This window comes from Colobus angolensis, unplaced genomic scaffold, assembly GCF_000951035.1.
Source record: "Colobus angolensis palliatus isolate OR3802 unplaced genomic scaffold, Cang.pa_1.0 Scaffold63, whole genome shotgun sequence".
NCBI classification, from domain to species: domain Eukaryota; kingdom Metazoa; phylum Chordata; class Mammalia; order Primates; family Cercopithecidae; genus Colobus; species Colobus angolensis.
Window position 1 is genome coordinate 5,542,543 of NW_012119932.1, and position 13,784 is coordinate 5,556,326.

At 42.4% G+C, this 13,784-nt stretch overlaps 2 protein-coding genes across 2 annotated transcripts in view; both read left to right on the forward strand.

Annotated features, from left to right (window-relative positions):
- The window catches only part of NEBL (nebulette), a 385,533-nt gene that overhangs the window by 20,633 nt on the left and 351,116 nt on the right, over positions 1 to 13,784 (forward strand). The gene's annotated exons all lie outside the window — the stretch shown is intronic.
- LOC105527550 (chromosome unknown open reading frame, human C10orf113) overlaps positions 6,968 to 13,784 on the forward strand; it is a 20,994-nt gene continuing 14,177 nt past the window's right edge. The window contains 2 exon segments of the mRNA XM_011963900.1: positions 6,968 to 7,090; positions 7,092 to 7,192. Of these exon segments, the coding sequence (XP_011819290.1) occupies positions 7,022 to 7,090; positions 7,092 to 7,192 (170 nt within the window). The 5' untranslated portion in view covers positions 6,968 to 7,021.

Below are 13,784 nucleotides of genomic sequence, written 5' to 3' on the forward strand. Positions count from 1 at the left end.
CGGGTGCCTGTAATCCCAGCTATTCAGGAAGTTGAGGAGGCTGAGGCAGGAGAATCACTTGAACCTGGGAGGTGTAGGTTGCAGTGAGCTGAGATCTCACCATTGCACTCCAGCCTGGACGACACAGCAAAACTCCATCTTAATAAAATTTTTTAATTTATAATACAAGAGTCTTTGCAACCTTGCCGTGTAGCGTGGGCATTAAGAGCCAGACTCATTTCTTTTTGAGCTCTAGACCCACATGGGGAACCACTTCATCTCTTCAACCTCAATTTCGTTATCTGTGAAATGGGAAATAACATTGAATAATAGCATCTGTTGCCAAGAGTTGTTGAGAGGTTTACATGAGATAATGCATAGAAAGTGCCTGACCCCTAAATATTACGTATTTTCATGGCCATTGCACAGTTGTGAGCTAGAAGGCTCATGGTGTGGGGTGGACAATTTTGGCCTAGGAGACTGGAGTTTCTCAGCCAGATAAAATCCACCAAATCTGAAGATGGAGGTTGAGACCAAGCAGATCAAGACTTTGGTTGTAAGTACATAAGGTGGTGCTGGTTTTCTGTGGGGTTATTCTATTATTCATGTTGCTACAAACAAGGAAACTGATGTACAATTGTTTTTTTCAAGGGCACTCTTCACTTTAGAAGAATAAAGAAGGAAAATAATGTGATCATTGGATTTCTGGACTACAGCTTGACTCATTAGTCTTTCTTTTCTCTCTAAATAGAAAGTTAAATTACTGTTCTGAGGTTCTGAAATTCAGAGTGGAATTTGTGCTTGAACCAAGTATAATATTACTTGATGTGCAATTGGGCAGAATAGTTAGAAGTTTGGATGAAATTTTATCCTCTTCCTGTTTCTTTTTGGCTTTTGTTACTCTGGATTTTTTTTTCTTTTTCTTTTTTCTTGGACAAGTTCTTGCTGTGTTTCCTAGGCTGGAGTGCAGTGGCATAATCATAGCTCACTGTAACCTTGAACTCCTGGGCTCAGGTGATCCTCCCATCTCAGTGTCCTGTGGATTTATGTTGACTTTTGTCAATGTTGGATACTATTGTCCTTGTAGCCTGTGATGTGAGGAGTAGCCCGGGGGCATTGTGTAACATTGGGAAATGGAGGTGAGGAGATGCTCATTGGATGCCTTTGGAATTCTTGGTACTAATGGATTTAAAATATTTTACTGGAGTCACTGTCCTTGGGGCTCAATCTATGAGATTCGTTAATGATCATTGGAAGTCAAGGGGTGGCCAGACGGATGAGCCTGAAAGAGAATCCATGATGGATTGAGCTGTGTTGAGTGGAAGTAAGATCAGACTTGACTCTGCCTACATTCCTCGCAGGCCCTGGAAGGCTTGCCTTCTCTGTCCCATTTCTGGATAGTGGAAATGCACTCACTCCTTCATTTATTATTCAGTAATGATGGAATTCATTTGTTCATTTACTTAATATTGAAAGAGACTCTCCTATGAACCAGGCGCTGTCCTAAGTACTTGGAATGCGGCAGTGAACAAAGTAGAGGAAAATTCCTGTCCTCGTGGAGCTTCTTAGTGGAAAGAAGCAGATAAAACCCAAAACAAAACCTTCAATAAAATATTAGAAACGGATGCATTCTATAGAGAAAAATTGAGCAGGGGAAGAGATAAGTTTCACTAGGTTGGGCAGGGAGAAGGAGGAGAGTTTGCAATTTTGCGTAAGTTGGTCAGGGAAGTCTAGTTCTCACACTGGAGTAAAACCTGGTATAGGCAAGGGAATAGCAAGGGCACGGAGTGAACTTGGGGCGTGTGGGAAAAGCAATCCAGGCAAGAAGCCTGTGTGGAAGGGAGGAAGGGACAGAGGGACAATGGGGACCCTACAAGGCCTGTAAACCATTACAGGGACTGCAGAATCCGGGCAGCTCTGACTAAGAGGGCAGTTGCTGGGGTATTGAGCAGAGGAGTGACGTGATGTGTGACTTAGGGTTTTAGTTTTTTTTTCACTTTGCCTGGCTGTAAAAATAAAGCACTAATGGGCTAAAAAAGGACTTTTGTGTGTGTGTGCTCACGCTAAAGGGACAGTCACATATTTACTGTAACGATATCCCCTTGGGTGTAAACAAGAGTGCATTTTGTCATTAAAATCAACCAAGAGTTATCACAAGGCTATGGTCCTTGAGGGAGTTGGACCCCCTGGAAGTTTCTACACGTGAGTGTCAGAAGAAAGTGATGACACAGGAGGTTTCTGTCATCATCAGTGACAAAGTCATGACCATTGACTAAAGCAGGGTGAATTACATGGTGTGCATTGCTGTATGTGCGAAAACATATCTTTTGTTTCCTGAATATAATTTTAGCCTAGGTTGCTTTAGAGGGAACTTGGAAAAATCCTGCAGGAGAATTGAGTCTTGTTTATTTCTCCAAAAATGACTTCAGTTCCTTTCTTTGCTCTCCCTCATTTCATCCTTCCCATCTCTGCCCTTCAGTGATGATCAGAGGTCAGGGAATTGCCCTAACAGTGTGTATATTTCTGAGTAGCGGTCATTAATTTTCCTTGGCTTGGCTGAGGAAACATTCCTGTCACCTCTTTTGAACATCGAGCACCACCTTGGTGTGAATGAGTTTTGACAACGGGACCTTGTTCTGCAGCCAGCGTTGAAGAAGTTGGCGAAATTCCACTTCCTATTAATTTTCTTGTACAATTTGGACACCTAGGAAAACATCTGAAGAAAGTTTTCATTTTGTGAGCTCATAATAAATGCCATAACATGGTGTGCCAGGCTGTTGGCTTCAGGTGTGACTTTTGTACAGAAGGTGTGCAAAGAATGATTACTATAAAGATTAATTAGGAACATGTAATGATTCTGTCTTTTAAACCTTTGAAACATGGAAATGGGTTTACACAGATAATAATTCTGAAGTTTTCACATCTCATTTTTATATTTGCCAAACAACCCCACCAGTTTCTTTTCTTGGCAGTGCAAATGTTTGGAGATATATTGTATGTTCTTCAGCACATGTGACTTCATGTTTTTCTTCACATACTGTAGTTGTGCAAGTCCGTGGTTGGAGCCTCACTGGGTAGACTCCCAGCCATCATTTCAGCTTTAATTGGTTGTAAAATATTAGCAGGAAGGCAAAGTTATTTTACACCGAAGTGACTTTTTTGGGAAGTAGCAAATTAAATTTTATGGTAGCAGCTGTTCTGAGCAGAATTTGTTGGAAAGTTGATGAGAAGCGAAAGCTTCCAACAGTTCGATATAAATCCTTAGTTTAAAAAAGATGCAAGCTGCACATAAACGAGGCTGTGGAAGTAGAGACAAATATTTTTGGTCCATATTTTATTTATTTGTTTTGTAAATAATTTAAAAGTGAGGCCTTCGTTATTTCATACTTCAGTCTTGGTCTTTCAAAAATAATCGTTGCTCTGATTTTGCAATGGGAGCCTTTATTTCGTTTAGAAGTCAGTAATAATATGCTAAAAAAGGAACTTAACTTAGTAGAGAACCTCCCTAAGGGAAGAGTTCTGAGTGGAAAAAACACAAACTGTTTTTCCTCTGTTTTTACCCGACAGCAATCAACACAGAAGAGTTCTGTGACCAGATGTGTGAGGGATTTTCCCACACATACAGAGCAAGTGATCAGTTCTGTGGTGGACACCAGCTGGGTGTCCTCCAATTCACTTCTGACCCTATCTACCTGGAGATAGCACCAGATCCCACAGGTTGAGGGTTCAGTCCCACAAGACCGCCCCCATCACCCACTTCCAATGCCAGTCACAAGCTCCAATTCACTTTATTTGCACTTGTGACCAACAGGCTATTAATCAGGGTTCCCATGACTCTCTCCTTGGGTTCTGTTAATTTGCTAGGGTGTCTCACAGAACTCAGGGAGACCCTTACTTATATTTACTGGTTTATTAGAAAGACTTACAGGTCGGGTGCTATGGGGCTTATGCCTCTAATCCCAGCACTTTGGGAAGCCAAGACAGGTGGACCACTTGAGGTCTGGAGTTTGAGACAAGCCTGGCCAACATGGTGAAACCCCGTATCTACTAAAAATATAAAAACTATCTGGGTGTGGTGGCGTGCGCCTGTACTCCCAGCTACTCAGGAGACTGAGGTGAGAGAATCGCTTGAACCCAGGAGGCAGAGGTTGCAGTGAGCTGAAATTGCACCACTGTACTCCAGCCTAGGTGACAGAGAGAGACTCTGTCTCAAAAAGAAGCAAAAAAAGAAAGACTATTACCAAGGATACCGATGAGGAGGTGCAGAGGGTGAGGAAGGGGTGCAGAGCTTCCATGCCCTCCCCTGCTGCACCCCCTCCAGGAACAGCTGTGTAGAAGTTCTCACTACCATGTTCTCTTGGGCCTTTTTGGGACACTTCACTGGATAGGTGTGATTGAAGTGTGGACACCCGTGTGGAGAAATGTGATTAGACGCAGAGGGGTTGATCTAATGCTAACAGACGAGTGGGGAAAGCCAGCCAGACCCATCCTTTCAGGTTCTTCTTGGCCTCTCTGTGCAGGCTTCCTTCCTCCTGGGGATGGGGCAGGACCCCTTCTGAAACGGGGGTCTTGTGACCCACAATCAGATAATGGACGTCAGAGAATTTCTTTATGGAAAGGTAGGGGAAGGTGAGAGCATATTCTTAGTTTCTATGGCCTGTCCTGGGGAGAGAAAGGAGCAGGCAAAAGGAGGGCAGGGGCTGGGCGCGGTGGCTCACATCTGTAATCCCAGCACTTTGGGAGGCCGAGGTGGGTGGATCACTTGAGGGCAGGAGATCGAGACCATCCTGGCCAACATGGTGAAACCCCGTCTCTACTACAAATGCAAAAATTAGCTGGACGTGGTGGTGCACGCCTGTAGTCCCAGCTACTCAGGATGCTGAGGCAGGCCAATCGCTTGAACCCGGGAGGTGGAAGTTGCAGTGAGCCGAGATCACTCCACTGCACTCCAGCCTGGCGACAGAGCGAGACTGTGTCTAAAAAACAAAAACAAAAACAAAACCACCACAACAACAACAAAAAAGGGGGGCAGGATAAAGCTCAGACTGACAGATTCTGTTTTCTGAGGCCTAAAGAGCCCCAACATTCTAACACAGGACTATCTTTCACCTTCATCACTCTGATACTGTTCCAAAGCTGCTTTGGGAACCAAGGACCAGAGTCCACATAATTTAACAGAAGAAATACTTACTGTTTCAGTCACTTAGGAAATAACAAGGGTCCTGGGAGTGATGAACCATGAACTGTGGATGGAAACTAATGTACATGCTTCATAATATCACAGGAGTATACTGGATAAATCATTTGAGTAGAAGCTGGGACATTTGCACGTGTTACTCCCTTTCTGGAACTTTCTCCCACCACACATCTTTGTCTTGTTGATGCTTTTTTGTCCTTTAGGCCTCATCTGTCAACGGGGATGCCTTTTCTGGTCTGGCTAGTTCTCTCTACTGTAAACTCTTCTAACCTTGTGTAGTTCTTCTTAGCACTCATTTTATATTTATTTGAGTAATTCTTTATCCTGTGAACTCCAAGAGATAAAGAAGAGTTCTGTCATTTTTTCTGGGCATTATTGTATCATCACTGCCTAAAAACAATGCCTGGCATGGTGATAAATATCTGTGATTGATAAATATTTGTTTCATGAAGGAAACTGTGAGTGAATTGAATTTGTTTGGCGACAGGAAGGCCAGTACAAAGATTCCTGCCCGCAGCCTCAAGTCCAAACGCTGAAGGGGCCGGATAGCTAAGGTAAACGGGTGAAGCAGACTGTGAGGAGCTTGAGTTGCTCTGGGCAACCAGATAGAATGTTCTGGACAGGTGCCTGCTTGGTGGATGTTCTCTTGTTCCTTCCATGGAGGCGGATTCTTCTCACTCAGGGATATAGGCTTCAACTGTGGTAAATATCAAGGACTCCCCGGGAAGACAGGACTTATGGAGTAGAGAAGACTGAGGAAACTTACACTACTCTTCATTGAAGTCTTTCTAGAATCCACAGCAATGGTGACTGAAAGAGGAAATCACGAGGTAAAGTTAGCCTGCAGTGGGTTGAGGACTGAGTGGGAAGTGAGAAGGGAAAGCCAGTGGAGGGAGGCTCCTCCCTTGAGAATTTTGTCCAAAAAAAAAAGAAAAAAAAAGGCAAAAAAAGAGACTGGAGGAGAAACAGGGTCAGAGAAGAATTCCAGAAAGATACAAGGGAGGGGAGGGACTTTCTCTGCCAATAAGGACCCCTTCTTCTGAGAAACTGGGCGAAGGTCCCTAGTTTCTGAGGTGAAAATAGCAAACGGACAATGAGACCTTGTCGCGAAGCAGGAGGAGGTCCCAGGCTCAGTGAGGGGAGTGCGTGTGGGATTGGGGTTTTGCTTTGGGGAAGCTGTGCGTGGATGTAGTCCTAAATGCATCTCCATTTCTACTTTTTATCACAGATTTTATTAACAGGTGCTGAAAAAATAGTATTGGAAAGATGGAGGCAAAGCTTCCCTTGCTTTTTGCTTCTGACTTGAAGAGTCACTAGAAGTCTCAGGCACTTCGGAAATCTTGAGTGGGAAGAGGCATTATGGCAGGGAGGACGTTGTGGACCCATGGAAATCAAGAAAGCATTGATTTTCTGTGCAGAATCCTGCATTGCCTAAAACCCTGAGGCCTATCTCCCAGAGCTTCGGTAGCTGTTCAGTCAGACAACTGTGTCTGAATTGATTCTGAAAATAAAAGACCAGCCATAAAGCAGCATAAAATAGTATGAAACTATTCCAGAAGTTCAGTAATATCTTTGGGACCTGCTCATAGCCCAAGTTTGTGAATACTTTTGTAGTTAAAAAAATATTTTTACTTTACCAGGCCATTGCAATTCTTTTCCATCAGTGAATTTCACTCTACAGTCTTTTCGCAGCATCTCATAATCAGTCAACAAATCTATTTCAAATGTGTTTGTTACTAAGCAACGGTTGCTAAGAGCTTCTGTAATTAAGATGAAAGTTCCAAGGTAACAATGCCCAAACACAGCACCAGTTTCACCATTTTCTGATAATGCAGGAGGAGTAGGATGGCTACAGGTGAAAGAAGAATCTACTCTATGGAAAGCATGGCACCTGAAATTTCTGAAGATACTGGCTGTCTGTCTTCTAGCTTATATGAGAGAGAGGGTTTGTGTTTTACTAATCAGCCAGTCATTTTCTTCTTGTGTGACTGAAATGTACATTCCAGACATGAACAGGTAGAGTATATCTTGGAGGCAGGTTTATACTGCATGGCTATGCTAAGACAGGGCCACGTGGTGATGTAAATGATACTGCCTGACACGTGCAGCTATAAGAGGGGTGAACGGAGTACCCTCTGCATGAAATAAACTTCCTTGGCAGTTATCACTGACCTAGATTAAGCAGCGATGCAGGCCTGTTCTGTACTTTGTGTAACAATGCAGTTTCTTTTTCTTTTGGAGATTTGTAAAGGAAGACTCAGATGAATTTTTCCCTATTCATGGTGCCTGGCTCATAGCGGGCGCTTAACAAATGCTCCTCTTTGCCTTCCCACTCCATTTTGTTCCAGGGGCGAGGAGGGGGTTAGGGTTTCCATGGCGACCTGTTGTTGAATGACCTCCTTTCAGACCTGTTGTTAGATGCCCAATGGGCCCGAGCTGTGGTCCAGAGAGCCGAGCCTCACCTAATGGAGGGCTTTGCTGGTAAAAGAAGATTCAGTCAGTCCAAATCAGCAAGCAATTACTGAGTCACTCTCCAGCTGCCGGAACCCTTGGCATTTCCCTACAGGGATTATCTGCAGGTTAGCCTTGTTGCAGGCAGAATGGACGTCAGCCACCAAAGAGTACTGACCGGTAAATCTGGTTCTGTTTTGGTTCCATACGTTTGAGATGTTTGGCAGGTCATACCTCCTTGGACTTTAATTTCTTCATCCTTACAGAGCGCACAATAACAGCCACTTGGCTCATATTGTAGGGTTGGCATAAGAACGAGAGGAGATAGATTATGTAAAGTGCTATGTAAAGGTGTATACATATTCATTTATTCAACAGATATTTACCAAGTGGTTCCTAAGTGTCAGGCACTATTCTAGTTTCATCATATAGTTCATGTCAAAACAAATCAATAGATCTATTTAATCCTTTTAAATGGCATTTTAATATCCTATAATATAGGTGTTCCATCATTTATTTAACCATTCCCCAATTTATGGACATTTAAGCAAATAGTGCTGCAATGAACATGTTTATACATATAACTTTGGCATATGTGAGAATATTTCTCTAGGGGAGTACTGAAAGAGATTTTGCGAAGCCAAAAGTCTTATATATTTCATGTTTTGTTGGCTACTATCAAACACACCAAAGGGCAATAGCAACCTACTGTCCCAGACAACATGTAAGAGAATGCCCATCTTTCCCTATCTTGTGAATCTAATTTTCCAATTTTACCAGTTTGCTGGATGAAAAGTAATATCTAATGGTTGTGTTATTTTTGGTTTCTTGTTCTATCCACAAGCATCTTCTTTTTTTTTTTTTTTTTTTACCATTTTTACTTCTTCTGTGGGTAGCCTTTTTATCCACCCCTTTTGTGTGCTTGGAGAGACTTTTTTTTTTTTAAATTTGAAGGGGCTGTTTTTTTTTTTGAGACGGAGTCTTGCTCTGTCACCCAGGCTGGAGTGCAGTGGCCGGATCTCAGCTCACTGCAAGCTTCACCTCCCGGGTTCACGCCATTCTCCTGCCTCAGCCTCCTGAGTAGCTGGGACTACAGGCACCCGTCACCGTACCCGGCTAGTTTTTTTTGTATTTTTTAGTAGAGATGGGGTTTCACCGTGTTAGCCAGGATGGTCTCGATCTCCTGACCTCGTGATCCACCCGTCTCGGCCTCCCAAAGTGCTGGGATTACAGGCTTGAGCCATCGCGCCCGGCCAGAAGGGGCTGTTTGTATACTTGAACATGTTTAATACTTTTTCATTTCATTTTATGTACTTTTTCATTGAGAGGAGAGAGCCCATGTTAACCACTATTTTACAGAGGAGATGAGAGACATATGAAGTGAAGAGCTAGTTACAGTCACTTGGCCATATATGATGGGGCCTAGGTTGGAACCTGGCTCTTCCTATTCCAATCTGCCTTTTTTTCTTTTCTTTTTTCTTTTGAGACAGGGTCTCACTCTGTCTCCCAGGCTGGAGTACAGTGGCATGATCTCGGCTCATTGTAACCTCCAACTCCCCGGGTTCAAGTGATTCTCCTGTCTCAGCCTCCCAAGTAGCTGGGATTACAGGCACATGCCACCACACCTGGCTTATTTTTGTATTTTTAGTCCAGATGAGGTTTTGCCAAGTTGGTGTGGCCGGTTTCGCGGGTGATCTACCCGCCTCAGCCTCCCCAAGTGCTGGGATTACAAGCGTGAGCCACAGTGCGCGGCCCCAATCTAGTTTTATTTGAGCAAGAGACGGTTATTTGGGAGGCTCAACTGGCCAGGGAGGGTGGGTTACCTTGCAGGGCAATTTGGATGATTGAATGCAGTACCAGGGAAGCCACTGGGTTAAGGAAGCGGAATGGTGCCCAGCACAGGTTTCTTCTAGTACCAGCAGCCATCCAGCCCCATCGGCAGGTGTTACCTAATCCTGGGAAAAAGTGAAGGTAACTGAGGGCCTGAGGGCCTGAGGGCCATGACTGTGTCTTTGTTCCTGAGGAGTTGGCTACAAAGACAAAGGAGGAGGAGAGTGATAGCCCCTTGGTGGTGCCACCTTTCTGCCCTCCAAGGACACAAACTCACATTACAGAGACCAGAGAACATGACTATTCTCAATAATCACAAGAGACTTGAAACAAAAATCCTCTCCTTGTTGGAGTTTTCAGTGGTATCTTATTTGAATAATCATCACTTCTTTTTTTGTGATTGAATAATTACCATTCTCCTTTCCCGTGTAAAAGAGTAAACTTGATATAAAGTTTTTCTGGAATGGTCTTATTTTAAGATTTTTTTTTTCTTTTCTTATCCTGATCTGGCTTGTGATGTTTTTTGATGGGGCTAAGTCCTAGAATAGAAAGTCTAGATGTATTTATTTGTTTGTAAAGGCTGGAAGCAATCTTCAGAGCTCTCTGGGTCAAGTCACTTACTGAACACGTAGGGAATCTAAGATCTGGGGAAGTGGGGTGGTTTGCCAAGGCACTCAGTTATTCCAGATCGAAGACTAGAATTTGGGGTCCTCTTCAGCTGTTTTAGGACTTCCGATTGGGCCATTTTATATCTTTATGACATTTGTCTATGTTCTCCTTCCTCTTACCTTAGGATTCTTACCTGGAAAATGAAACTGGTTGTACTTATTGCATTGAATTGTTGTGCTAAGTAGTTGATAAAGCTCTTTTCCCGTTTGAATTTTTTTTTTTTTTTGAGATGGAGTTTTGCTCTTTTCACCCAGCTGGAGTGCAATGGTGCTATCTCAGCTCACCGCAACCTCCACCTCCTGGGTTCAAGCGATTCTCCTGTCTCAGCCTCCCAAGTAGCTGGGATTACAGGCACCCACCACCACGCCCAGCTAATTTTTGTGTTTTTAGGAGAGACAGGGTTTCACCATGTTGGCCAGGCTGATCTCGAATCCCTGACTTCAAGTGATCCGCCCGCCTCAGCCTCCTAAAGAGCTGGGATTACAGGTGTGAGCCACTGTGCCTGGCCTCACATTTGAATTTTAACCTCCCTTTGAACATGTTTATGAAAACCCCTTTTTTTCCACATTCACATTATGCATATAACATGTGCTTCGTTGACCCTTGTTGAATTAATAAAAGAATAATTGTTATGTATTTCTATACTTTAATCACACACACATACCCCCCCCACACACTTAAGTCTCAAATTCACCACTGTATAACTACCCCAAGGTTATACAGTCCAGCCATCCCCAACCTTTTTGGCACCAGGGACAGGTTTTGTGGTTTCCACAGATGTTGGGGCTCTGGGGCAGGAGGATGGTTTCAGGATGAGAGCAGGAGGATGGTTTCAGGATGAAACTGTCTCACCTTAGATCATCAGGCGTTGGTTAGATTCTCATAAGGAGCACAACTGGGATCCCTTGCATGTGCAGTTCATAGCAGGGGCCATGCTCCTGTGAGACTCTAATGCCACCGCTGATCTGGCAGAAGGCAGTAGCAGTAATGCTCGCCACACTGTCTGCCACCCTGGGGGTTGGAGGCCCCTGATATAGTCTATCTCCTGTTTTCAGGTATGGAGTATTTGAAATATTAAAAGTAAATCATTTCCCCATGATTTTAAATACAGAAGAGGATCCCACAATTTCCCTTAGATGCGCATTTTGATTTTTCAGAACTGACGCTGTTGGAAAACTTGTCTGCTTTAGTCTGTTTCACAGGTGGCTGTTGACTCCTGTGCTCGCTTGTTTTGCCCGAGTATTCTCTTATACACCCTGAATGGGTAGTTGGGCCATGGACTGAGTGGTAAGGCGATCTGGAACTTCTGGAGTGGTGTCCCGTGGTGCTGTCAGAGGAAGCCAAGCTGGAGTCTGCGTGGCTGCAGTACATAGGTGACTCAGGCCGTGCCAGTAGACAGGCCTGGTGCAACCCAGGGTGAAGTCATAAATATTTCTAGGCTATTTGGTTGGTCTATCTTGTCATGGTCTCTGAGAAAGGCTGGCATGTTTTAAGTCAGATGTCTGTGTATTAGGAATACCACCAAGAGTGAATGCTTAGGAATGGTGGGTTATATTACCAAGGAGAGTGCTAAGAGAATTATTGTTCCTACAAGTTTCACCACTGAATGAGGTCTTTTGTCCTTTTACAGAGAGTGATTCAAAACCCTTTAATCCTGGCCAGGCTGGAGTTGATGTTTGGATACCGGGGGCAGGGCCTGTCTTCTACCTAGAAGTATATGGTATTATGTCAAGAGGAAGATTTTCTAGAATAGGAGTTCTGCTGAAGGTGTGGGAGGTGGAGCGGCAGATTAATCCTGGACCTCAGGCACCCTACGGGTAGAACCTTGGGACATGTATTTGCTGTGAACATCTCACATGCTTTGTATCAGAGCTTCATCCAAAGGGATATCATCAATTTTGGGTTCAAGGTAGAGGGAAGATTAACATACTTCAGATAACACACTCTGAGATTTTCTGACTTTTATTCATTTTATTCAATCTTGTTCTAGTCTCTTAGATTTACTTTTTCAGCTTTTAACCATCTTTTTTTGTGTTTCTCTGTCATGGGTGATTTTTGATGTTCAAGGGTGGCGTTAAGAAAACAGCAACAACACTTTTACTTTAAATATTAGTTTTTCATTCTTTCAACTTTTATTTTGATGTAATACTAGACCAACAGAAAAGTTTCAAGAATATCATGAAAAATTCTTGTATATTTTTTTCCAGATTCTCCAAATGGTCACATTTTGATACATTTGTTTTATCCTTTTTCTTTATATGCTAGTTTTTTTCTCCTGAGACCATTGAGGTAAGTGCAGATAAGATGTCTCGTTGCCCCTAAATAATGCACTGTGTATTTCCTAAAAACGAAGGCATTCCCTTGCATAAATACCATATAACTTTCGAAACTGGGAAATTAACATCAATACTGTCATATTATCTAATCTACAGACCTCGTTCAGATTTCACTAAATGAAACAATAATGCCATCTTTTAGCAAAATAAAATCCAAGATCATGCAGTTTATTGTGTTGTCATGTCCCTTTGGTGTCTTTAGTTTGGGACGTTTCTTTCTTTTCTTTCATATAGTGAGATTTTTGAAGAGCATAGACCAGGTTTTTTTTTGTTGTTGTTGTTGAATGCCTCTTGTTTTACATTTATTTGATGTCTCCTCATGATTAGATTCAGGGTTTGCATTATTGATAGGACTAAAATTGATACTAGTTTTAAAAAAAATTTTACTTTAAGTTCTGGGATCCATGTGCAGAACGTGCAGGTTTGTTACATAGGTATACATGTGCCATGGTGGTTTGCTGCACCTATCAACCCGCCATATAGATTTTAAGCCCCGCATGCATTCGGTATTTGTACTAATACTCTCCCTCCCCTTGCCCCCCACCCCCCGACAGGCCCCAGTGTGTAATGTTCTCCTCTCTGTGTTCATGTGTTCTCGTTGTAATTTATATTAGTTTTAAATGGATATTAGTTTTTAATTAGTATTGATTTATTCAAGTTGAACACTATATTTTTTCATTGTATGATTTTATTTTACCGTAAATGTCTTGTTATTCTATATATAAATCTAGCAAGTAGAGTATGAAATAAGAACAAATCATTTATGGATGTTTGCTTTAAATGATGCTTGATAAACTCAAGCTGGACAGACTAAATTCCCATTAATCCATTCAGTTTGTAACTTAATTACATCTTCTTAAACATTTAAGATTGTATTTGTAAATAAATATATCTAATCTTTCTTTTAATCACTTTAAATGCCTCATAAAGCAAACCTGAAGACCTTAGCAAACACTTTCCTAAGTACTTGAATAATTCTTGCAAATTAAAAATTAAACTTATAAATACGGTAGATTCCTCATTCTTCCAGACATTGTAATATTGTTTGAAAACACTCATATTTTCACTGCTTACTCAATCACATCTAAAATCACTTCAAATCTGGCACATTTTCAAAGATGTCAGATTCTCAAACATTCCATATACCTTATTTATTATTATTATTTTACATTTTTTTGAGACAGAGTCTTGCTCTGTCTACCATGCTGAAGTGTAGTGGAGCGATCTTAGCTCACTGCAGCCTCCACCTCCCGGGTTCAAGTGATTCTCGTGCCTCAGCCTCCAGAGTAGCTGGGATTACAGGCCTGACTAATTTTTGTATT